This window comes from Hippocampus guttulatus, chromosome 1 (assembly GCF_054856545.1).
Source record: "Hippocampus guttulatus isolate MCC_2025c chromosome 1, RoL_Hgut_1.0, whole genome shotgun sequence".
Lineage (NCBI taxonomy): Eukaryota > Metazoa > Chordata > Actinopteri > Syngnathiformes > Syngnathidae > Hippocampus > Hippocampus guttulatus.
The window spans coordinates 10,264,205-10,291,467 of NC_141261.1; the positions used below are offsets into that span (position 1 = coordinate 10,264,205).

Here is a 27,263-nt window from a genome sequence, read left to right on the forward strand (position 1 = left end):
CAAGTGAATGAATACAGTGATGATGCACACTTAACATCATTCAGCGTAGCTTTTTTTCTTTCTTTAAACATATCTTGAGACACAGCAACAAAAAAAGAGGGAGAATTTCAACATCGTCATCAATTTTTTTTTTTTTTTTTAGCGCCAGACTCCGATTCATGAGGAGGGAAAAATAAGAGTAGTACCAAGACTGACCTGTGACAGGTGGTACACAGCTTTTCCTTTCTAGGCTACAGCTACATTGTAGCTTGTGCTATGTCATTCCTAGTTCTCATATTTACCATCATATTTTTTGTTATTACCAAAAATGTGCATTTAATCCTTTCTGCATTTGTTTGAAGTCATGTACGATCTTGTGGGATTTGAGACCCACCCACAATAACGTCACGAACAGTGGCCCTCAGTCATTGCTTGTCATTGCTTCTTGTTTGAATCCATATGATTCCGTTTAACACTCAGAGCTCCGCTAAACGATACAACCCTTGTGGGAAACCATTAAGTGAGTATAACAAGCACAGCAAAAGTCATGAAGCTGAGCTCTTTTTACATGTGGTGACATCCATCTTTGTTCCTTCCAAAACTTGTTTTGATCATCACATACAGTATTGGTATGGAATGGGAAGTATGTAGTGCAGAAGCTATGGCAAGATTTGACATATAAGATACAAAATGTGCATGTACAGTATGCATCAGGGAGTGTATTTTTTTTCCTCCACGAAATGTGATGGAATTTATTGCCGTTTTAAGTCCTAAGGCTCCATTTACATTCTCAGTGAAAGTCCAGCTCAAAGCACGGCGTAACTCGATGCATGGGTGGAGTTTTCTCTCTTTTGTATGTTTGTTTGTTGTTGTTGTTTTTTTTAAAATTGCAGATAATTAGAAACGGGCGTCTGTTCCATTGTGGGCGTGAACACCGCCTACTTGCTTCAGTGCGGGAGAGGCACACAGTCTACAAGGCTGCAGTCCTTACATGAGATTGACGCTCGCAAAGTGTCTTTAAAAGGAATTGCAAAGAAATCTCCACTTGCGGATGATGTAAAGTTGGCCATGGTAATTACAGATCACTTTGAAGTGGGCACTTAGAGACCACATTCCACCTTGATCGTGGGCTGTGGCCCCTGGTGGGTGATTTTAAAAATATCATCAAGACAAGACTTATACATTCAATGCGCACTGTTTATGTTTACAAAAGAACTTCTATGACCTCCACCACACATATTTGCGTAGCTCAGAATCTGTCTCCCTGCACCTCGATCAAATTCTGCTCCACAATTTCGACCTGGTTTCATCTGCTCTTATGTTTCGACTCCTTTCAGCCACCGAATTGTCAGATGCGCCAGGGGCGTTTAAAAAGAAAACGCCATCGGTTCGCAACGCGGTCTGCCAAATTCCCAGACACACTAAACGAGGCTTTTACCGCCACAAAAATGAAGATGCGACAGTTTTTAAGCCTGAGCGCATGTACGCTGTCTACGAAAATAGAGGCCATAATATTTGTATGACTTTCGAAGCATTTATTTCACAGCAACACCAAAAGCCGTATGGTAAATCTCTGGCAAATTACTAGCAAGCTAGCATGCTCAACACATCTTCCAAAAGAGTTAACCACCACTGAAAAGTAGAAACCACTCTTGCGTTCCCTTATTAGAATAACTAATTCGACTTGACATTGTGATGTTTTGTATCACATTTGTCCATCGCCCTCTGTAATTTTCATGTGAACAACAACATTTAGAGTGACCGAGACTGCGGCCTGCAGCCGCAGGCATTCACTATAAACACACTCGAGACGCTAAGCGGACATCTGTTGGTAAATATAGCGCCACTTCAGACTAGAACACAACTGAAGACATTCTCTCTCAAGCCGTGTTAGCGAAAACAAAAAAACTAAAAAAAACCAACATTATCAAAAAAAGGTGGTTTCAACTCCGAATGTGGTTGCTGTATACTGTAGGCTAGATTCCTGTGGTTTCGAAACGATTATCTGGACCAAAGTCTGGGCCAAAATTAGATGACTTGTTCTTTGTTACAGATAATGGAGGGCAAAGGAAGAGAAATAAACCATTTCCCTTGGCAGTCTCCAAACTCCCCTAAAACAGTGTTTCACAACCTTTATTTAGCCGCTGGCTTTGTATTCATGCTCAGACGAGTAACATCTTGATGATAGGCCCCGGTGCACTTTTATTTTGGGGGGGGGGGTGCCCAGACCCCTACCAAAAATACAACCACATGTATGCCTGCATGTCTACTCACACGCGCTTGGATGCACCGCCACTCGAGAAAAATTATAATTTCTTCCTCCCATACCAGCCACTGAGTGTGACTGAGCCGCAATAACACTATTGCGGTGGCACCATCTTGGCATCGAGGAAGGATGTTGAAATAAATTGAGTAGTTTTATTTAGACGTTAGCTGCGTCCCAATTTGAGGGCTGCGTCATCTAGTAAGTCTTCACAGGCTGAATCCTTTGAAGGGTCGTCCTCATGTAGTCTTCATGGACTGCATAGGTCTACATAAACGGTGGCGAATTTCCACTGGACCAGCGTAGAAGAAGAGCGGCGTAGAGTGGTGTCGAAGAGCGGGAGAATGTTGGTTGGCCGAAGGCCAGATATTACGGCGAGATTTGAAGTTTTTGCCATGAAGCTAGATTTGACTCAGCATGACTCCGACTTGATCTTAGTTTTACTGTTTGGTGCTTTCTACCGTCTTTGCTTTTGATTTACTGTTTTATTGTTGTATATATGATAGTTGCTCCATGTACAGCACTTTGTATACAGCGATGGCTGTTATAAAGTGCTCTATAAATACAGTTGAGTTGAGTTGAGTTGAAGGCCACGTGAATTTGGACACCAGGGCAAATGTACTTCCTGCCATTTTGTGGAAGATCATAGAATGGTTCTCCCTGTCATTAAACATCTCTGGCATAGATTCATAAACAACGATACATCATTTGTAGTCCAGAATGATTTTCTGACCAATTAAGCGAAATTCATTTTCTGCACCACACCTCATGATCTCTTATGACACCGCTCATGTGCTGTAACGCGCCGATTGGGAACCACACGTTGACAGTGATGACCAATCCGTGACGTTGTCGACCGGCAGAGGCAAGGGCTGAGGACTCAGGACAGATTACAATGGATTCATTATTTGTATTGCACATACGGTATTATCTTGAGCAACCGCATCCTTTGCGATCAGTCATTTCCATTTAAGGATGTATGGATATCACACTTTCCTTCTTTGCAATCACCGATACCATTCTGTGGTCAGCACCTACATACTACCAAAAACCAATGGCGTATTGTGTTCAGCCATCAGATGCTCACTCGCTGAAGTTTCAAAACGATTTGCATGATCACTTTATAATGCTTTGCATTATATCGGCATGTTTTCCAGAAAATGTGGGTTGTCAGTCCCCCCCTCCTATACATGCTGAATATGTTTTGTATCATTGCAGTGTCTGAGAAAAAGAAAAACACGTGAGCGAGTCGTCCCTCATGCTTTCTTGCTCTTAAACAGCTGCACTTTATCAACACTCTGGCTGAGTGCTGTTTTACACAATCCAGCACCGCTTTTTATGCCTCCTCCCCTTCCTCCTCCTCTCATTTCCTGTTGCCCGCACCCCCTCGTCCCCCCGCTCCGTCCTTTTTGTCATTTAGCCTTGTCCACCCTTGGTCCATGTTGCCTCATTTGGACAGAGCATACAAACACAACCTAAATGACGATGACTTGATGAACTTCACAACATCTAAAGTCATTCTACCTCACCCACTTTCCCACCCTCAACTCCCCAAATCCCTTTCCACGCGCGACCCTCCCCCACCTCGGCGACCGACCCATGGCCTCGTTCCAACTCCAAACATGGGTTTCCTGTCTCTCTGTCCTCATGACTTTAATGAGTGGCACTCGCTCATGACACTTATTTCAGTATTACCTTTCATTGTGAATCCAACTCTCTGACAAATCGCCCCCCTTCCACGTTCCATCAAATATACAGTAAATTATGAACCCCCAAGAAGAAATAGAAAATGAAAAAAGAAAAATCTAAATCCAGATACTCCATGCGTATCACAAGAGGGGATGGACTCAGTGGCGGTTCTGGGGGGGGGGGGCAACGGGGGCCAGTGCCCCTGTAGCACCGATTCTGGCCCCCCCTGTGGCCCCCCCTCCGAGCGCAGATTACGCAGTCGTGCCGAGTCGCCGACGCGAAAGGTGGAACCAAAGCGCGTGATTTAACATTCTAGTCGGACCCTTTAGTGCGCTGCGCCATTTAAAAATGAGCGGGAAAATGAGAAGCAGTCCGCAGAGAAGGAAATTACCACGACACGAGTGCTATTTGCGTGTGTGTGTGCGTGTGCGTGTATGTGCGCGCGTGTGTGTGTGTGTGTAACTTTTTTAGTCTCCCTTTTTATTTTAATTTTTATTTAACAGGATCAATATATAAGACATTGCCTTTTAAAATTTGGATAATTAAATGCATGTAAAACATCAGCTTCAGTGTATTTGCAATTTTTGTCCCCGGCAGGCTGGTACCATATCATCACCTGGCTTGAATATTCTCAACAGACGTATTGTTACACTTGCAGACATTTTAGCCCTCCTAATAATAATAATAATAATAATAATAATACATTTTATTTCTAAGCGCCTTTCAAGACACCCAAGTCTGAAGAAATAAAAAGTCAAATAAGATTTCGAATCTGTCTTTTTAGCCCTGGGTTGAATGTGCCCCCCCATCAAAACCCCTGGCCCCAGCCCGGCCCCCTCAGTGAAATTGATCCAGAACCGCCCCTGGATGGACTGCATTGGCACGTACAAAGTGCCTTTATGTTCAGAACGACAGTCACCTTCTCCTGTGATTGGAAGAGAGACAATTACCCAACATCCCTACCTGTGCGTGCATATAAATTATATCACAACATAACACAGACAGATGGAATTTCAAGCTCCCGAGAAATCATGCCGTCATCCTGGCGCGCAGTTATCTAATTTCTACCGCTAGATGGCAGTGCTAGCACACTGTATACTTTGTATTTAGCAACACTGCCGTGTGTTGCAGCTTTCCAGCACCACGTCCTGATCACTTGTTGACTGGTACAGGTATTAGATTTTTTTTTTAATGGAAGAAAATGGTTGGGGGGGGGGGTTGCTCTCTATCTTATTTAATTTAAATCCGATTTATATTTCGATGGTAATGTTCTAGAGTCAAGACTAACAGTACAAAACTGATTCATTGATAAACTATAAGTGAACCACGTTTTGAGCTATTGTGCTCTTTTTCCTGGTCATGGCGATTGTTGCTCGGCAGGAGGATTAGGGCTCAGGAAATAGCGTCATAAACAGCCGTGTCAGTGTTGGGACAGTACCCCCCCCCCCCCCCCCCCCAAAAAAATGAATCACTGCTGCACGGAGGTCGAATGGTTAGCACGTCCGCCTCAGAGTGCGGAGGTGCAGGGTTCCATTCCCTGCCCCGACCTTCCTGTGTGGAGTTTGCATGTTCTGCCCGTGCCTGCGTGGGTCTTCTCTGGGTTTCCTCCCACATCCCCAAAACATGCACGATGGGTTGATTGAAAGCTTTAAATGTCCCAAGGTGTGATTGTGAGCATGAATAGTTTTCACCTATGTATGCCCGACGATTGGCTGACAACAAGTTCAGGGTGTACCCCGGCTCCTGCCTGAAGACGGCTGGGGTTAGGCTCCAGTACGCCCGCGACCCTTGTGTGGATTAGAAAATTTAATTCAAATGTATTTAGTCTATATAATATATACAGTGTATTAAGAAATAAAACTCACCACTTGCAGCTTCTGGACGAGAAGTAAATGTCCTGATGCCCATAATACAAAGTCACCACTGCTTCTTTGTCACCCATACAGAAAAGAATGTAAAACTTCAAGATTAATAACCATTTAAAATACAGTATATTAATTTTTTTAAATTAAAACAGGATTTGGCAAAAGCCAATTTAGGTATCCTTTCAAGACTCCAGTCTTTTTTTTTTGTCATAGGAGCACAGTGGCCGCGAACCTTAAATTTTAGGGATGCTAGTAGAAAAATTACTGGTCATACAGGTCAATGAAACAATGACCTGGATTATTCCACATTTTTGCATCAAAATGCCACCATATGGGGGCAGGCTGAACCCCATTCTGTGAATTTTTGGTGCAAAAGTGGACATAATTATAGATGTGTGTGTGTGTGTGTGTGTGTGTGTGTGTGTGCGTGCGTGGGTATACAATACGTATAATGTACTGTATGTGTGTATTGTATTCAATACTGTACCTGCGCCTTGTGACAAGAGGCGTCATTTGAGCCAATCCGGAAGGACCATCCTCGCGCTCCCCTTCCCAAAGTGACCAATGGAAGGGCGCGAAGAGGTAATGTCACGCCCCCAGAAGCACAGAGCTGCGTGTGGCCCCACCCTGTGCTGCAGCCCACCACCACCGCCCCCTACCACCACACACTCGGAGGGTGGACCGGGGCAGAGCAAACAAGTGATCTCATAGCAGCAACAGTCAAAGAGTGTGGCCGTGTTCGTGGAAGCTCGCCTCGGCATGAGGGGCCCCCGTTGAAAGTTCAACCACTGGAAGCATGTTTAGCGGGAAAGTGAGCAAGGTAAGAGCAACTAGTGTGACAGGCGGGTGATGAAGTCCGAGTGTGCTTGCTAATTCGACACTCGTGTGTGTCGGATGAGTGATGCGCACTTTGGATTGAGTGGCATGTTTTCCGCGTGAATTTGACGACGTCGGTTCAAACTGCAGAATTCACGTCGCTGGACTTACTTCGTGCCCCGAGAAAATCGCGCAAATAAGTTCTCTCACACAGCCTGACTCCTTGTAACGTTTAACTTCATTGCAATGACATGCGCCTCTTCGGGAGGGGGGGGGGGGCGGGGGTCATATGATGCATTAAGCAGTCCGCCCCCACCCTACCCCTTCTCCCCCTCGGGGTTACTGCGTCAGAGCAAGTCATTTGGCGTTAATGTCACACAGTTAAAGGATTACTATGAAACTCACCAGTGCGCGGAGACGTGTGCGTGCGTGCACAGTCTGCATGTGCAGTGTTTTCCCAAACTCTCCTGAGCCAAGGCACATATTTTACATTAGATAAATGGTGAATTATGTTCCAAACATGGAACACGTGAATGTTCATTGGCGAATAGTACCCCGGTGGCGCACGCATTGCACAAGCGCGACCAGGCACTGCTGCACGGCACCCAGCCGGTGGCGCTTTTTAGGTCTGTGTTTTCAATTTGTATTTTATATTTAATACAGATCAATATAACGGTATGTTACTGTTGCATATAACAGTGACGACACGTCTCCTCTGAGTTCATGCCGTCATTTCCCAAATATAATTTGTATCTAATATTTGAATAGAATATCTTAAATTCTGAATATTATATGGCAAATCGAATGGGTCATAACCCGTTGATGTTATGGGGAGTAATTTCCATTTCTGCCTGACTTTCTGTTCCTGTGTCCAGATGTTTTTAATACAATTTCATATTTTAATTAGGAAATAGAAATGAATGAACAAGCAAGTCTCATAATCGCTTTTAACTTTTTTTTTTCCGAGTAATTTCCTGAGCCCATGCCACAATGTCAGTTGTAAATTGTGTTGCTGTCCGCTCGATGTCCAGTGGATAGCACTGTCAATCCTATTGAAGTAACAGACAGACCTGGAGCAATTTTTTAACTGGTTATAGGGGCGGTTGTGACTGGTCCCTGTTAATTTAAAAATGTCTATCCACCCATTTTCTGTATCGCTTATGCTCATTAGGGTCGTGCGTCAGGCCCAGCTGGCTTTGGACGAGAGATAGGGTATACCCGCTGATCACAGGGCATTCACCTATGGACTATTTGGAGTCTTTGATGACATATTATTATATATTATTAAGTATATTTTGTCTAGAATATCTGGAGGAACACCACACGAGCATTTGAACCCCGTACCCCGTCCAACATCTCACCGTAATCATTTATACAACTCTCCTCTTTCATTCGCTGGAGCCCATGTCATTCACCAGGCCATGCCCCGCCTTTTAAAGCCAAATACACTCAAAGTCACAGATACTACAGTAGAATGTCAGACTGGCGACCCCAAGTGGACAAAACTAATGCCTACGCGTTATTGTGTTTAGTGATGCAAAATCATTTTTTAAAACCTGACTACTCGATTAATCGATGGGATTGTCGGTGGAATAATCGATTGTAAAAATATTCCATAGCTGCAGCTATGATGAAAGTATGTTCAGTAAATTTTAGATTTTCTTCTGCATCATGCCTCCGTCGTTTTTTTCTGTTTAAAATGTTACAAATACCTGCGCAAAGGGTAAATTACCCATCATAAATTCGGCATCTTGAGCATCGTAAAGCGTGGGACTCCACTTGACATCATGTCCGCAGCATGTCAACATGATTAATAATTGTTGTTTGTGTTGGCTCTGCATCATGACGCCTTGTCGGCGTCGCCATCCTGCTTTGCGACGTAAAGAACAACCAGCGAGCAGATAACATTGTCTGCAGTGCCACCAGGCTTTCTTCCGTCAATAGCGCTTGTTGTCATTAGTAAGTTCTAAAACCATATTTGATGTGTGACACTGGAAAGAGTTTTTTTTTAATCAAGAATGTCTGGTTAAAAGTTGGAAATAAATGAAAAGATTAATGATGTGTGTCTGGGATAGTTTTCGTTCGGTGTAACTCTGGTGCGGGATGAATCTTCACTGCCAGGAGGCTGTTCTTTCCAGGTATTCACTTTCAGCCAAACTTATCCAACAGTATTAAAGCAGGCCTATTATGTGTTATTCTATTTTGGGGTTTGGGTGGGGGTGGGAGGAGGGATTTCACCACTGCAATAGCTAAAATGCATCTTCATCTCATGCAACTGAGTCATCGTTCACACGCCCTGTTATTGGGCCAATGGGCTTTTGTTACTGTGGTGACTGGGGGGGGGGGGGGCTTAGCAGGAGAGGCTTTTTGTTTTCAAACAGCCTGCAGTCTGAAAAGAAAGGCGATTTGGATTTGAACAGCGAAAGCCAGAAATTTTCACTTGTGGAGGCAGCATGTACTATTCCCAAGTCGCTGTATTACATTTGCCAATTAGCGCGCTGATCCATGCAGGTGGCGCATTCAGCGGACCAACTCAAATACCGCCGCCCCCTGTAGCCAACTTCACCGAACGTTGATGTACAGTATGTGTCTCCTGTCATAGACTAACACTGCACCTCTGCTTAACTTTTGGCTTTGACATGACAGTACTTCTGTTTAGTTTACTTCAAAGTGGCAGCTCTTTGCCCATCTTCATTTTCACTTGACAATTCGGCAACATTTTGAACGGCTTGCTTCAACACACACTTTTGGAAATAGGCAGATAAAAGATTTACTTGTTTGTTGAATTCCACACGTGATAGGCGAGCAGACACTGCAACCAATTTCCGTACACGCAGTTGAAAAGTCACTTTTCCATGATGTGTTCCCTTTAAGATAGCTTGGGATGCAGATGATGTCCAACTTCATCTCCAAGTAGCAACAGCTGTGTTCCTGCAAGCTGACTGATGCCTGGATGATGCCACGCTCTCTCTGGGCCCACTTCAGTTCACATGCTTTGCATTTTTAAAGCAAAGCAGATGTTGTATTTTGCTGGTAAACATGAATGAAGGCAGCTGGGCTGTCAGTGCTGGATTTTATGCATGTGCGTGTGCGTGTGTGTGTGTGTGTGTGTGTATACTTGTTTATGTGCTAACAGCAGGAGTCCCGAGGAGCGGAAGTGCACACTGTGGTGGTGCACTGACCTCACCTCAGGAACAGGCACTCTCTGTTCCCTTCCCTGCCTGTCCCACCCAGTGGACACACACACACACACACACACACACACACACACACACACACACACACACACACACACACACACACACACAGAGAAATTAACACACGTGTAATAACTGGAGTGGATGCTGGCATCCTGATAGCGACCCATGTCACGGCATTTCAATGGAGGGTGGGACTTACATAAGCATGATATCACAAACAAACCAATGAATGAGTACAGTCACATTTTTTTTTCAAAAGGAAAACAGTCGTTTTAGGTAGGCTACGTTCCTTGAAATTGCAGCACGCGCTCTAACTTTCTGATCTGCTGTCGAATTCCACTTCTTTGGCAATTTCACTACAGCAAAACAGTTGCGAAAATGACTAACAGATCATTTCTGAATCTTACTATTCTGTTTCTCTCAAGGTACCTTGTCGGTCCTCCACCAATGTCAAAATTGCGGACCACTCTTCAATACAATTCTTTAAAGAGAACGCTGTTGATTCTGGAGGCTGTTTGATGCAAAGTGCATCCTGTCATTGACGAGTGGCCAGTCCAGGGCGTAGTCCGATTTTCTTCCGAAATTGGGTGGGGTAGCTTCCTGCTCATTGCAAAATTTAACTCTCTCAGGGACAGTGGTTACTCCAGTGGACAGCTTACCATGTTATCAGGTTACAGGGTGCATGGAAGGGTTAACAGGGACATGGATGGATGTGATATAAAATATATGGAGTAGTGCTGGGGAGATCAAATCATCACATTTCTGTCCAGCACTTGACTCCTCTTCCATCACTCCGGGACTTTGCGTTAACACAGGAACTCTTTTGATTTTACAACCTACGGTCTCAAGATGGTTACAGTTAAAAGTGAAGGTAAACGTGACAGTTGTGTGACCAGAAATCATCTTTGAATTGTGTTATTTGGAAATAACATCGGTCAACAATTCAATTACAATAATTATTCATAATAAGTTATCAGCCGGCATGGTGCTCGACTGGTTAGCACGTTAGCTTCACAGTGCAGAGATGCAGGGTTCGATTCCGGCTCCGGCCTATCTGTGCGGAGTTTGCATGTTCTCCCCCGTGCCTGGGTGGGTTTTCTCTGGGTACTCCAGTTTCCTCCAACATTCCAAAAACATGCATGGCAGGTTTATGGAACATTCTAAATTGTCCCTAAACATGATTGTGAGCACAAATGGTTGTTCGTCTGAGTGTGCCCTGCGATTGGCTGGCAACCAGTTCAGGTTGTACCCTGCCTGTTGCCCGAAGACAGCTGGGATAGGCTCCAGCAACCCTCGCGACCCTTGTGAGGATAAAGTGGATCAGAAAATGTGGATGGATGGATCAATAATTTATCACAGATAAGCCATTTGTGATTCAAATTTTCTCTGAGTCATGATGATTTCCTGATCACGCTCCACTGTAAGTGACAAAAAGCACACACCTCATCTTGAATGGCAAACCATTGAAAAGACACACATGTGTGTCCTGTGTCGTTGTCACTGACCATCTGTGACCTAATCTGAGGTCATGGTATCCAGTCAGCCCTCCCACACAACGGCTACCCTTGTCCTACTATGAGGTTATTTTTAGAAAGTAAAAAAAAACTAAAAAAAACAAGGGAAGAAGTGAGGAAGCTTCCAGTGATGGAGCACACCAATGGCCCTCTCAGTGTCGATGTGTTTGTTTAGTCATGTGCATGCGTGCACCTTGCCTTCTGTGTACCTCGCTTGTACATATGCGCAGCCCCTCCTTTGCCGAGTGCTGCATCGGGTGGAATTTCGGGATAGACAGCATCTCTTTGACTTTAAAATCTCTGCTTCGTCTCGCTGCTTGAGGAACTGAAAAAGAGCCTCTTGTGTGTGTGTGTGTGTGTGTGTGTGTGTGTGTGTGTGTGTGTGTGTGTGTGTGTGTGTGTGTGTGCACGAAGCATATGTTGTTGAGGGGTCGTGTTGTATCCTGGCATATGGGGTGATGCAGAGGCGGCAATAGGAATAATTTCCACTAACTTTTTACAAAAAGGCTGCTTGGCACAAACGTGCTTCTTTTTTAGGATAGCAATGCCAAAGAAAATTAGATAGACAGAGCTTCATTATAAAAATTATCAGAAAAATAGCACTATAAGACCGAGGAGGTATGCATGACAGGCATCGATGAACTGTCAGTTTTCAAAGATGCGATGGCCTGAAAAAAAAAAAAAAGCGTCGGCAAAATGTTAAGACAGAGGGTAAAACATTTTTCTATTTATGAATGGTATTAAAGGAGATGTTATATGCATTTGTTGAATCATTGAAAGCAGTTCTCAGGTTTCACTAAAATATGATTTCTTTGGTAGAGGCTGCAGCGCAATCTTCTGGATCGGATGGGTCACTGCAATCCGAATGCACATACCGTATATCTCTCGTTGTCAGTTAGATGTTTTTTTTTTTTTCACATTCCAACCAGTGCTTGAAACATCTGAAAATGTAAACACTGAGTTTTTAATGTTGCAATCATGCTCGGACTTCAAATGTAAATATTTTTGATAGTGGTGGAAAACAATAATTTTCCTGTCATAAATGAATCGATTAATTAGTAGATAAAAGGCAAAATTGTTCCAAGCAAATAAACATGCAGTTTGGTTCTGCTGTTTAAGTTGTGGGAAACCTTGAAAAGATGTGAAGAGATCATTAGATTAGAAACAAATCTGAAATGTTTACATCAAGTGGCACTGAGTGCAAATGCAGACGAGTCTCAGCTGTGGGATGCTTTGTAGCTTGCTGAAAAGGATGTTCGTGTCCATTACTACAAAGAGTCCCAAATGGCAGACAGACATCGTCTGCTTTATTGTGGTGGTGCATTCACATTGTGGGTCAATCATTTCATTTGTCTCATTTTGGATGTGTTCTATCCATCAGCAGTAAAAAAATCTAACGAGAAACAGTCTTGAGTATTATCTCCAATGGTGGCAGTAATTATGATCCTGGCGCCTGGATTGTTTTCGTTCTGTACCAGCTGTTTTTCCTTTCCTCCACTGTAATCCTTTTGCAAAGTTGTTGAAATGCTTAAACGTTTGGATCATTTATAGATCACCTTCAAAGTAGTGATGGCGTCGTCTTTAGTAAGAAGAATAACCCGACATCAACAATCTTAATGGTCTATATCAGGGGCAGCTTGCTTCATATTTTAATCTAGCATAACGAGCAGTTACATTATCAAGAGGCCATTTTGTTATGTTCATTTGACATCCACCACCCCATCCCACAAAAACGGTGAAATAAAGTAAAATATTCAATTTCTTCTTTCCTATAATGTTATGTTAGCAATAGCCTTGGTGCTAATATAACTGAACTTTCTCGCTCCCTAAATGATCCAACACACTTGCCTTTCAAAATACTAATACTATTACTCACAAATACTACAACACGGCCAGCATCTGCACGCTAGCTAGCTAGCTTGCTGTCTTTTCTATATTAGAAAACTTTTGTAAGTTATTTGGACTTGGCAGAAGTTTGTGATCTACTGCGTGTCATCCTAGCTCCCTATTGTTACTTGAACATCTTTATTTTGTAGGCTTCTCCAAACCCAAATCTCAACTCTCTTTTAACAGCATATATGAGGCTAACTATAATTTAAGAATCGCACATTGTTGGTGTTAGTGAAACCACAGTAGTGACATAACTATTAAGAATAAGGGTTTGGCAGCAATCGTCTGTTTTAGCGGCATAAAGAGCACAATATAAAACCGACCGCAGGCAGCCGTAGTCAGACCGTTCTCCATAACTCGGCATTATCTTGTAGCTAGTTTCCCACCGATTGGCTAGCTGGAGGCAGTTTTACCTCACGTAGCAAGTTCTATTTGATTGACATTTCCCATGTTCAAACTAAGGCGGTAAAAAATTCTAGCCATTTGCCCTGTTGCTCTGCCTTGGTCAAATGACATCTCAGGATTTATTTACTTGTGGTGCAAGTGGAAAAAGCTAATGCTTTTGCCACCCTAAAAGCACCTGTGATGTCATGGAGACATGTGGGAACAGATCGTGTTTCGATTCTACTGCAGAGTACGCAAATCATCATGCGCTATTGATTTGAATGAAGTGAATATCCCATTAGAAATCCTTCCCAAAGTATGACAGGCATATATTTAAAAAGCGGTATCACTTTTCCCTCCCCAACATGTTACATAACCAATCAGACCCAACCAGTGTGCCTAGCGCTCACTCTTCGTGTACTTCTACGAAGAGCCTCTGAACGCAGCTGGCAGTGGGCAATGCCAACAAGCAGGCAGCTGTCCAAACAATGACCAGCCTCGAAAGTCGAGTGGAGCATCGGGATCATGGAAAAAGTGCGCAAACAACTTAGTGTCTTTTGTTACCAAGGACTTACCTCAGAGGAAACAAAAATTCTCTTGTGTAGATGAGTCAAACAAGGTTTTAAAAGGTGTTTCTTGTACAGAGAGACGACGCTCCTTCACTTCTGTCGTTCCTCGTCCTCCTTCGCTCACTCTACATCTAAGCACTTTATAACTTTGTAGATTGTATTTATTCTCGTCATTTTTAACTCCGCATCTTTTATTAAACATGTTCGAAATTAACAACTGAATTCAGGGCTCGACACTGCGAGCAAAATGCTCACAAATGCCACGTGTGGGAATTTCATCCAGTCCTCTTGGTGCGAGTGCATATTTTTCAATGCTCTCACCAACACAGCCACTGTTTTAGACATTGCGATTAAAAAACGCCTCATTTTTCAGTCTTCCGTAATGTCCGCATATGCGCCAAGCGCGTTGGACGCTCTTCCATCCATAAAACATTTCAGCACGTCGGTATGCGTTCCACGCATGCACATTGGTCCACGAGTCCCCGTTTGTCTACGCACTGCATGCGTGTGCATTTATATTACAAGTTGCGACCCCATGAAAGGAAAAAAAAAAGGTGCGAATGAATCAAGTGCTCGTGCGACCAACTAAGATAGGATAGCATAAGATTGGTAGCGCTGTGAATTGGATTGAATCTGGTCACGGGCTGCGAGGCAACCGTGTTGTTCGGTATGACCTCCAGGTTCTTTGATGCACTCCCTCCAACGGCCGGATGCGTTAGCGGTGTTTACAAAACGGCTTTTCTGATCATCCTTTTGTTTGTGTCCGACTAGTCAGCGAAGGGGGAGCCTCACGCCTTCAAGGAGAAGACTTTCAAGAAGAGGCGTCAGTGCACTGTGTGTCACCAGAATGTGGACAACCTCGGCTCCTTCTGCAGAGGTAATGTCGGCCTTTAGGAAACTGACGTGCCGGAATGAATTTGAAGGAATGAGGGGATTGGGGGGGTGGGGGGAGTGTTTTGTCCTAACTTCACCACATCATGAGACCACGTGGACTCATTGTAAAAGGTCACCATGAGCCAAAGTCACAGTGCATAAGAAGACGCTTATTAAACACTTACGTCATTCCGGATAGCCTGACGGTACATGGACTAGAGAGAAAACAACTTGTGCTTGTTTTCATCTGGATTCAGAAGGAATTCCAATTCTCAGGGCTACATTCACAAGCTTTGTGGCATGACTCAACATCTTTTGGCTATCGGACGCTATGATGTCCGTTTTGATTATGTCATAGTGCTTAACTTCTGTTTTCTTTTTTTGACCAGTGGAGAAATAGTATGACTGTGGTCTTATGGTTTTTTTCCCCCTTTGTGTCTGTCCCCCTTTCCTTCTCAGTCTGTAAGACAGCCACTCACAGGAAGTGCGAGAGCAAGGTAAGATTCAAATTGGCAAAGTTAATGTGAGAACTTGCGGGTGTGTGTTGTACAGTAACATCTTGCACATTATAATACAGTGGCACCTTGACTGACGAAATTAATTGGTTCTGGAAGAAATTTCTTTATGAGAAAATTTAAGTGGAGACACGTTTTTCATGTAAATGCCCTAATTCGTTCCAACCCCCCCAAAATTCAGACATAAATGTTTCCTAAAGCATAAAAATGCATCAAAATATGTAACAAATACATGCTACAAAGTTGTGCATCGTGTAAAGAAAACCAAAGAATAGCGTAAAGAATAAAAATGATGGTCATTTAACTTTTAACTGCGTCCTCGTCGTTTTTTGCCCTCTTTAGTCCATGTTCTCTCTCAGAAGTGATCTTTGTCTGGCGTTTTGTAAAGCTCTGATCCAAGGACGTTCGCTTTTGTCGGCTTTTCACAATCCTTCAAAAATGTCCAAGGCAAACATCAGCATTGTGAGCGATCGTCCGACTGGTGAACACGTTTTCTGGGTGATTCACATTTACATAAAACGATTGGAACATGACGGGTAGATGACGAGGACGCTGCATCGGCACATATCTATCTATCTACACATATAGACGCATACAGTAAAAGTCTCTCTAAGCCAATGGGATGCCAGGATCATGTTCGGTAATAGCCAATAGCAGAGCAGCTATAAGTATGTTACGTTCAGGAAACTCCGAGCCTCAAGTTGCGACACATACTGTATTTTTACCTTTCGTGTCTTGAAATTTCTTTCGTAACAAGGCAATATTTTCCTGTTGAGACATTTTGTAACTAAAAAACTAAAGAGACATTTGTAAGTAGAGGTACCACTGTATTAAAAAAAGTGTGTGTGTGTGGTGGGGGGGGGGGGATTAATATTGGCTATTGTCAGCAAAAAACCCCCAAAAAACAGCGAAAACAAGAACATATAAATGATGTTTAACATGAACGACCAACAGCTTAAAATCTCTTAAGGAAAGTGCAACCGCACCGTTAAAATTGTTTTGGAGATCAACGATTCACACACAGTAACAATTTGAACTAAAAGTGAATGGTAATGCTATAGAAACACCAGTGGCATTTGATACGGCTTTAGCTTCACCTGAAGACTAGAGGCTGATTAAAATTCTGCCAGTAGTCATACCAAAAGCGAATTCATTGCCATGACGTCCACTTGCCAGAAGTTGAGCAGCCCCGTGTTTGTTTACACCCCAAACCTGTGGCTAGAGCGTGATTAAGCTTCTTATCCTTCACCTGTATGACAGGGAATCTTGAAAATTGCCCCATCATATGACCTGCATTTGATTATTTTCATGTTTTATAATGAATAGCTAGTTTTGAACAGAATTCAAGGAAAATTTGTAGCAACTTTCCACAAGCTAAATTAAATGATGTCAAGTACCTCATATGACCCGCAGGGCTTGAGTTGGACACGATGTATACTTTTAATAGTGAATGTGTCACATCAATAAGCATAGTAGATGCATTATTTGCAGTTAAGTGTTCGAATAGAGCACAGTGGGTGCAGAAGTCTGGAGACGTGCGCTAATGCAGTGGCCGCCCTGTCACATTCCTCAGAAAGAGCTGCAAGCTCGTTCCATAGCCGCCCTGCTGCCTCTGTGAAAGGCTCATTGATGTAGGGATGCTCTAATGAATAGACAGAGTTGAGTTAAGGATGGGGGGCTGAGGGTGGGGGGTATGGCAGCCATGCTTGGAGTGGGTAAGAGTGGGTAGGTCGAGGTCTATCAAATCCTCTTTTCACTGTATTCTTCGGAATGGACAGAAAATTGCTTCGCATTATTCATTTCAGGTGTTAAAAAGTTATCGTGTTTTCGTCTTTCTTCAGCTCAAATGTGGACATTGCGTTTTTTTCATGAGTTGTGCTAATAATCTTGTTTGTCTTAGAACCACACAAGATGGCGTCCTAGATCTACAGAATCAGAATCATTTTTATTGGCCAAGGAATTTGTCTCCATATATAGCATAGGCTACACTTGTATTGCAAAAACAAGCAGCTACGAGAAACTAAAGACATGACATATAAGTGAAGAAAGACTTTGCTTCATGTTAAGGGTACCATTGTGCAGTCGTACCACCCAATGGCAGCCGTGTGATGTGCAGAGTAATCAAGCGGAGATAAAGTGAGCAGTGATGCCATACTTACAATACGATGACAGTTGTGCAGTTGGTGCAGATAATCGTTGCCTTGTTGTTGCTATTATTATTATTATTGTTGTTGTTGTTATAACTGTCATATGCTTGTGCAGAAGTTTTTTTGCCTAACTCAAATTATCCTCAAAATGAGGATAGTTCGAGCGTGTTTTTTATTTTCTCCCCCTCTCCCTCCCTTGTGGTTTCTTTCTGACGTCCGGGTTGAGTGAACGCTGGCGCGTTTGGCTGCCGCTGTTCAACCCGTATTGTTTTGTGTTTTTTGTTATTGTAAAGTGTGCTTGGGTGTCTTGAAAGGCGCATATAAATAAAATGTATTATGATTATTATTATTCGGAATTAAATTAAATTTTTACTTTTTTTTCTGGATACAGATATTGATACATTAAAGAGGAGAGGCTAGCAGGCTAGCTTCACTTAAAAACATGCTGTCACTTCTGTTCTATCTGTAGGTGAAACTATGCAGAAACAATTATTCTTCTTCTTTTTTAAATCATGATGACATTTGAGTTTCTGAAAATTCTTTGTGACGTTTCAGGTCTGTGTGCTATCTTTTGAACTGCCAGCCGAAACGTCAAAAAGCGCTGTTAGGACTGAAGAGTTTACGCCATACCACACGGCTTGCAGTCATCAAACCTCTCGATCACTCTGTCAGTCAATCAATCAATCGATCAATGTAATTTTGTCCGTCTTGTACAGTATCAACGTGAGAGATGTTTACAACCCAAGTGGGATAGTCAGAAACCCATTCAACAAAATCTTCATAACATGCATGCAGTGGTGTGAAATCCACGTCCGGAAAGGAAAAACTCGGCCACAGTTTGGCTTTGGCCACAGGTGCTTCGCCTCAACTGGCAGGCAAATGAGCTCCAAACGAGCCGGTTGAGAAGAAGCGCCTGTGGCCAAAGCCAAACTGTGGCCGAGTTTTTACTTTCCAGATGTGGATTTCACACCAAAGCCAAACTGTGGCAGGGTTTTTACTTTCTGAACCTGGAGTTCACACTTCTGCATGCATCTATAATATGGCATTCAGGACAAACGTAATTGAGATTCAGTACAGCAGCAATTTCTGGAATAAGCTGCCCTGTAGTCGTTCTCCACATGCATTTTGCTGGCCGATATCAATCGCCTCTGGATGCCCAGGAAAGGAGTGGTCGGATATGGCAGGGGTGAAGGGGCCTCTGGGCACCATGTTTAACCTCGAAGGAGGGTGGGAGGTAATGTATTCAGATTCGTTTTAGCGTAGGTGGAGTTTGGTGGTCCAAGGCCTTTTCTTCAGCAGGGTTTTGGATGTCGGTAAACAGCTGTTACAAGTGTGATAAGTTCAAGGTGTTTCCTTTCTTGCGCTTCATTCCCATTTGGCGCCACCTCGCCACATGCAGTGTACTACATGCGTGTTTTGACACGGGATGTCCGCCACCTTTACATCCTGCTTCTAGTTGTCACCTTGGTGACTCATCTTTCTTTCTAACTTTTTTTTTAACTGAACGGTGGAGTATCGTGTGTGTCCATTCTCACGAAAAAAAACAAAAAACTTTCTTCTGCAAAAGTATTTCATTCCTTTTTTGTCATTCTTTCGCCAAATCTTTGCCCACTGTGTCGAGGGCGTGCAGGTGGCTCATCTCTATCATCTTAAAACGCACAGCTTCCAAAAAAGCCATTTTATTTTGGGCATGCTTCTTTCTTCCGAGAACAGACCTTTCTTATCTTGATCCTCAGTGGAAAATTGGCGTGCATTGGGCCTGCTGCATGAGGCCCAGGGGCAAAGATGTGGAGAGAAATTTGGAACAAGACAATGTGAGAAACAGGGAGGAGGGAAAAGTGGGAACAGTGGGAGAAGGAAGGATTAAGTTTTATGAAATGCAACCTTTGACAAGTTGACTGGCCCGTCTGTATAATTGGCAAAGAGTGGGAATTTCCGCTGGCCTAACAGAAAACTTCATCAAAAGCTCTTTTGCACTGCCTGTAAAGAGAAAGAAGCAATTTCTGCCTTTTCTCCCCCCCCTCCCTGTGTCATTTTTCATAGAAAATCACAGACACAAATCGGGGTGCAAAGGCAACCTGGCAATTTTCAGTTTTTGGAGGTGCATCTGTCACAGCGGCACAAACTTTGTGTAAGGGTGCTGGGATGGAAATGTTGATATAAACACCTGGCACTCAAATCTCGCGCTCCAACAAGTATGTTATGCATTACACAAGATTTGGAAACTAACATTGTCACTGTTAGTAATCATCTGATTCTTGTAAGAACGCACACACATCAGCGTGAAAAGTACTGGTAGCAAACTGCTGCCTTCAGTTGCGGCTCTCATGGGATAATGCAAAAAAACAAAACAAAACTGTAAAACTAACGGGATGTCTCGATGAAAGAGGCCATTGGTTGCCATCCGACATCACAAGTTCAGACTGCAGAAGTCAGTCACATCGAGAGTCACATGCTCGAGGGACTGACCGTATAATTTATGAAGTACAGAGAAAAAAAAATCCTCAATAATGTCATGCAATTCAGTACCACACAATAGCGCTTTTTGATGATATCATGTTAAACGTTATAAATGGAATTTGTCGAGCGTATTATGGGTTGACTCACTACGTGCATTGTGCTCATTCTTCAAAATCAGGGGTGTGAGACTCATTTTTGTCACGGGCCACTTTGGGGTTAACGTCTTCGCTCGAAGGGCCATTATGACAGTGAAACCAAATAAATGTTAATTCATCACATTGCATTATGACTTGGAATTGATGGATTACTCGTTTTGAAATCAGTCAACTATTGATTTGTTGTTTGTTCAATTATTTTTCAAGTGCGTGTAAACAGGGTAGCAAAATTATTGCAAAATCTTAATGTTATTTATTACACATGGCAATTTGACATTTTGGTACAATTTTAGCAAGGATCCTGGAAGTTCACACACATGATTTGCTTTCGCGGGCCGCATAAAATGACATGGCGAGCCGAATCTGGCCCCCGGACCTCGATTTAGACACCATGCTGTAAATGGTCCCCTTTAGCGTTTTCTTTTTTTGTGTGTGTGCTTCCTATGTTTTAATTTCAACATTCTAACAATAAACTCCTTGTTTATGTCTTTATATATTTTTTAAAAAGTACATGTCAAGTTCAAAGAGCTGCCCGGAAGATTTGTCGCACCGCCACAGAATGTGAAGTGTGGACATGTAATTAGAATTCCCGCTGCCTTGTTTTTGTGTCCTACGGGTGCATTTATCTTGTCGGTCTTGTAAACTACTGGACATGAGCTACATTTGACAAGTGTTGTGCTCAGACATTCAAAAATGAAAAAAAGGAGGTGGCAACCAACTAGGTTTTACTGTCAAGTGCGCACTTGCGACTGCTTGTTGCCATGCAGAGTTGAGTACCCGCCCCCGTAAAACAATGGAAATGAAAGGTCACGTACATTACTCGCTTGTTTCAGAGACACACTCAGAACTCCCATTCAACAGACTTCCAAAATCAACAAAACTGAGCATCTGTGAGACAGATTCATGCCTACACATCCATTGAGTCATTACATTTGTATATAATACCAAAATAAACTTTGGAAGGAAAGGAAAACATGTGCCAGCTACTTGATCTTGTGTAATAGGGGCTTCATTTGTGTGCCAACGTCATACTTCTGATGTAGTACCCGATGATTAGGGTGCTCGTCGTCTTACCTAACCCAAAAGTCAAAGACACTCCAGCTGGGAGAGAGTGCAGGAAACGTAGCCCTGACCCCTTGCCTAGAGAGCGAGAACAGCTGAGGAAGCGATGATGATGCCACGGGATGATAGAATAGAAAACATGTTTCAGGTACAGTCTTGTGTTTTCCCGTCATACAGCTGAGCCAACGCCCCCCCGCCTCCATGTCCCACCAGACTTCCTTTGCTGGTCAAATAATACCTCTGCTGTGATGTAATCGGTGACTCTTTGCCCCTTCTTACCGTTTAAACATGAGGGACATTTTGCCGACGTGGTGGTTTTGTCGGCCATTTAATGGTTAACAAATCCCTCTCTGAATCTTTCCAATATCCTTGTCGTGTTTCACTTTTCAGCAAGCAAAGTTGCGAGTCCAGTTTGTGGTATCGCTCCTGATGAATCTCTAGTTTACTTTATGTGGCCTTGAGTGCAGCCCCCCCCCCCCCCCTGCAGCTGGCCCCGTACCCCCCCCCCCCCCCCCCACCATTTAGTCATGTGAGTGAGTCATTTAGGATAACACAAACCAAATGTCATGTGGCAGGGACCTAATGTCTGTCTCTGCTGATGATCAACTGGCACAGACAACTGTGCTATCGCAGACACTTCTGGTAATTGCAGAGATAGGAAGACATGTTTTGTGTATGTGTGTGTGTGTGTGTGTGTGTGTGTGTGTGTGTGTGTGTGTGTGTGTGTGTGTGTGTGTGTGTGTGTGTGTGTGTGTGATGGGGGGGCTGATTTTGACATGAGAGACACTGCATGACTACTGACTTTGCCAAGGTCTCACTTGGTCCACCGTGTGTGTGTGTGTGTGTGTGTGTGTGCCTGTTTTCACGTGTACCGGTATCCATTGTCAGCGTGTCTGACATACGTCCCGGAAACTCATGAAAACACTTATAAGTGTGTGCGCGTGTGTTTGTGTGAGCCTGTTTTCACAAGAATTTAGGGGCATTTTGCCCATAAACGCCTTTTTGATAGTTACCAGGTGAAAGGTTTTATTGTAATCAAAGAAGTGCTTTCAATAAAATGCAACACAAGCAAAGAAAACAAGAGACAGTACTTCGATATAGCCGGTTGTGTACGCGAATCAACAATGACACCCACCCAAAGGGAAAAAAACCCATCCATTTTCTATAACCGTCAGTCTCGTTTGGGGTTACTGTGAACTTGAATTGTCGCCAGTCAATCAGATGAACATCCTTTCGCACTCATTTTCACACCGTCAGAGAGTGCCGCTGAGCCACGTTTCTTCTTCTTTGATACAAAGAAGCTAAACAAAATGAAACAATACCTAAAAAAAATATCACAGAAATAAATAAAGTTAAGATTGTGCGATGCGATAAATGTGACAGCTTTATCGTGCTTCCTTTAAACTGGCTTCAGGCTGATGGGAGCTGCAGCTGTGGAAAATGGGGAGGGAGGATTTTTATTTTATTTATTTTTTGGAGGAAATGTGGGTATCTGAATGTTCTTATTAAGATCAGGACCGGTAACAGAAATGCCATGGACGGCGGCTGAAGCACAAAGGTTTAGAGAGGGAGGAAAGGAGTGAAAAGTTTGTTTACACGGTTGATCCTGACTCTTGTCTTCCTGTTTTGTTTTATTTGCCCATGCTTATTTACGTACTAGCTTTCCAGCTTTGAGTCCTTGTTTAAGGGAAAGCTGATGTTTTCGTCAGCGTGCGCTTTAAGTGCGTGGGCTTCCGCACGCACAGGCAGCAATGAACGCGCATGTGCAAGCATGAACATGTGTGCATTCTTGTTTTTTTTTTTTTTTTGGATTGCATGTTCGCTGTGGGCATTTTTCTTGATGTATGCACTGACCCACCTCCATAACATGGAAATGCATTCCACGTGGAGGTTAAAGCTCCACCTCAGGGACCCGCGTGACCTAACATATGCTCGGCCATCCTCTCAGCTGCTCCGAGTCAGAATGAAGCACACAGAGGTTGATTTCTTTTCCTTTCAGATCCAAAGGAAAGGGTGGGAACAAGTGCTAAACCCAGACAGAGACGTGCAGAACAGTGTGAACAACTCTATGTTAGCTGGCCTCACATGTCAGAAGTCACCAATATGGGCTCCTCCCAACCAGGGTTCTTTGGCACCCGAGTGTGCCGTGAAAGACCATCAGGGGCGCCGAGGGAAATGATCCAATTTCACTTCATTTGTCTGAAAATTATACTTTAGCAATTACACATGCGTCTTTATCCAACTATCTATGCCAGCCACGTATAGTGACAGGCAGAACAATTAAATATTGGTCCATTAAATGGAAGAAGTTGTAATCAAGCCATGTATCCACCTGTTGCGATTCATACAACAAAATAAGTCATGACCCCTCTACGCATACCTCAGCTTGGTGTTCAAGGAAATAGGTCCAGATTTTACATTGAAACAATCAATTTGAATGAGTGAATTGAGACAAGGTTATTATTCACTTCATGCATTTTCGTTTGGTAATGTGCCGTCATGGGCGGCACGGTGGCCAACTGGTGAGCACGTCGGCCTCACAGTGCAGAAGTGCAGGGTTCGATTCCTGTGTGGAATTTGAATGTTCTCCCCGTGCCTGCGTGGGTTTTCTCCGGGCGTTCTGGTTTCCTCCCACATTCCAAAAACATGCATGGCAGGCTGATTAAACACTCAAAAACTGTCCCTATGTGTTAGTGTGAGTGCGGATGGTTGTTCGTCTCTGTGTGTCCTGCGATTGGCTGGCAACCCGTTCAGGGTGTACCCTGCCTAAATGCCCGGCACACCCGCGACCCTCGTGTTGATAAGCGGATCAGAAAATGGATGGATGGATGGATGTGCCGTCATACTTACCTAATTGTAAGATGGGCTTCTCGGCTCAATAAAAGTTATGAAACACTGCTGTAAGTCCCAGGTATAAGTTTTTCACCCATAGGTGTTGATTTTGCTTAGCCATGGCCTTGAAGTCCTCCGGTGTTGCTCAGGGTGCTCTTTTCTCAGGCACGCCACCGTGGCGTGCTTCTTCGACTTATGAGGTATGCTTTGAGGGCTTGGCGAGATCACGGTTAGTGTTGGCAAAAAAGAGAAGTTATTATTTTTCACTAAGGCACTATTTGTTTTGCCTACTTTAGGAAACAAAAAATAAATACATTTAAAAAATGGGGCCATTTCCTCATGTTGGGATTTCACACATTGTTGATGATGAAAAAGGATGATTTTATGAGAATATTATATTTGGAAAATATGATTGTATTTTTTTTATAATCGTAACATATATACCGGTATATAACAATTCAGCAAAACTTTATTTTGAATTTGATTTAAACTTCTTTAAAATATGCATCGATGTAAAAAAATAAAACAATCATTGACAATTAGATCACAAGAGGATTTGTAGTGATACCCGCCAAAATTATTGTACATTTATTAATTTATTTTAGTTCTGGCTCTAACGAAACACTGATCAGACAAAAATGTAGTTAAGCAGTCACAATTATCCATTCATTTTCAAGTTTCTGTAGTTTTTGTAAAGTTACAAAAGTTATTCTTTGTAACAAGGACAAAATGCGGATGTTAAAATTAAAACATCTTTTGGTGATAAAATGAGCCATTCATTTTGTTTAAAAAAAAAGATTTTACAAAATCGAAATGAATCAAAGTCAGGAACTGAAAATTGAAAATCGAATTGAATCGGGAATGAAGTGAATGAAGTGTTACATTTTTATTGCTAAATCAGTGTCGCCTCTCAGGCTGAGCCTAATCCATTCCTGAGTGCTCTAATTAGCTTGTATTTCAAAAATACGACGGGACATCATTATAGGCAAGTTCTCATGAGACAAATTAAGAGTTGATATTGTTGTTGCCTAAGTCTGGTATTTGCAGTACATGACATCTGCCACGTCTGTCGCCTTTTTATCGTTCGTGTCACATCTGTTCCCCCAGAGTTGGTCTCTCAATCATAGCCACAATTCCCGGATCTTATTGCAAGTCAAACCTCACTGTGGTTTGTGCACATCACAGCTCGCCGTCTGATGTTTGCCAGGATGAAAGCCCGCAAAGGGTCACAGCCGGCTCCCACTCTCGTTGCTGATTTGGCGCAGCTTTCATCAGTATGCTGCGATTGGCCTTCCCAAAGGAGTTGGAGGAATGGCGAGGCAATTAGGCCAAAGGCCAGCCATCAAAGCAAATCCTGTGTTCTTATGGGGATGGTGGCAAGGACCAGGAAAATGTCAAAAAGTCGTAACTTATATTTTACCAGCATCAAGCTCAGCAGGATTTTCATTTTTATTTTTTTGCTCAGACATCCGTTTCTATTTACCCAGAAGAAATTGCTCTCTCTGATAAGCTGAAAGACAGGATGAAAGCAAGCACGTGAAATCCGAAAATGTCGTTAACATCACTGTTACATCATTGACTCACTTTTTTTTTAATATGAAGGAACAGATAAATGCGACATGACTCTGTTGTACTGCCAAATACGAGTTTGATGGGATTAGCTTATCGTAACTGCGAGTTTGATGTGATTATCTTATCGTAACTGGCAGAAGTAGCAAGAAAAGCTTGGCTAGCTTGGTTCATTTGAAAACTAAAAGAACCTTTTCAGGTCTAACTAAGATCATAATTCACATTTGAAATGTATTGACTGTAAGAATATGAACATAAAGAAAAAATAAAAAGACATTTTATGCAACACTTTATCTCCTTGAAGCAGCGGTGTCATTCTGGTTGTGGGCCATATCGCGCTAATGATTTCCTTGGGAAGGCCTTTATGACTGTGAACACAAATAAATGTCTGATTTCCTCATATTACATATACACAACAAACTGATGAATAACTACTTTTGAAATTTGAACCCAGTTGAAAACTGTTTATTCAATTATTATTACATTTACTTTAAAAGGGGATTGTCACGAAAATGCTTGCAGTTTCTCCACATTTGATATTTTAGCAAGAAACATGAAATCGAGGCGTATAATTTGCATTCGTTGGCCACATAAAATAATGTGTCAGGCCAGAAATGGCCCCCGGGCCTTGAGTTTGACACCTACCATTGCTAATCAAACCAACGGATGACTTTGTGTCAAAACCTATGATGCTCATATTACATTTATTTGACCCTATTTCTTAAATGAAAATGCTGTTTTCCCATCTTGAAGGAAATGTCAATATTTGTAAAATATGCTTGACGCATCAACAACATAGCAGGGCCACTCGCTCACCACCTGAACATCCTTTTTGAAGCATACATCGAGACGACAAACCAGTGCAGAATCACTTAGCTACGCTCCACATGGATTTTTCGCATCAAAGACAAAGGAGAGAAAAACAATGGACGGAGAGGAATAGGACAGGAGTCTTAAGAGAGGCTAATGGGGGTCAGAATTCCAAGTGTCATTTGATAGGCCCACCTGCGTTGAGGGCAAAGTGAATATACCAGAGTACCCAGAAGAAAAAATATGAATTATTGGTAATTCTAAACCTGTTGTGCACTGTAGTGTTGTGTATGGCTCTGAAGCGACCTTAATAATATTCATCTGATGTGATTAACATGAGTTTATGTTGTACCGGTTTAGTACATCACAACATTGTTGTTAGTGATGGACATAGATCAAACCATTGACCTTTCAGTCATTTTAAGAACCCAAACTCAAAAGATGTTCAAAGCATTTGAACCGGAGAGAGAAGCTGACTGACGTGTGCCTCTCAACTTACATTTTCTTTCAGTTACAAGCCTTTGATTGTCCCCCCCCCTTGTATTTACTAGTCAAAAATGTAGTCACAAGTGAGCTTCAAACACTCCGCAGGTGGAGTGAAGTGGAAGAAAAAAAATCACAGAAGCACTTTCAGCTGTTTATTGAACCCGATTAACAGTCAAACTGAAAAA

The 27,263-nt window shown here is 42.8% G+C and overlaps 1 protein-coding gene across 4 annotated transcripts in view; it reads left to right on the top strand.

Annotated features, from left to right (window-relative positions):
- Window positions 1–27,263, top strand: part of tns2a (tensin 2a) — a 53,907-nt gene that overhangs the window by 1,920 nt on the left and 24,724 nt on the right. For 3 of the 4 annotated variants that reach the window (XM_086108787.1, XM_086108777.1, XM_086108768.1), the window contains exons 2-3: window positions 14,941–15,046; window positions 15,502–15,539. In XM_086108787.1, coding sequence (XP_085964913.1) covers window positions 14,941–15,046; window positions 15,502–15,539 — 144 coding nt within the window. Of the gene's footprint in view, window positions 1–6,451; window positions 6,617–14,940; window positions 15,047–15,501; window positions 15,540–27,263 lie in introns of those variants that run through there. The other variant, XM_086108796.1, reaches the window with a different exon arrangement.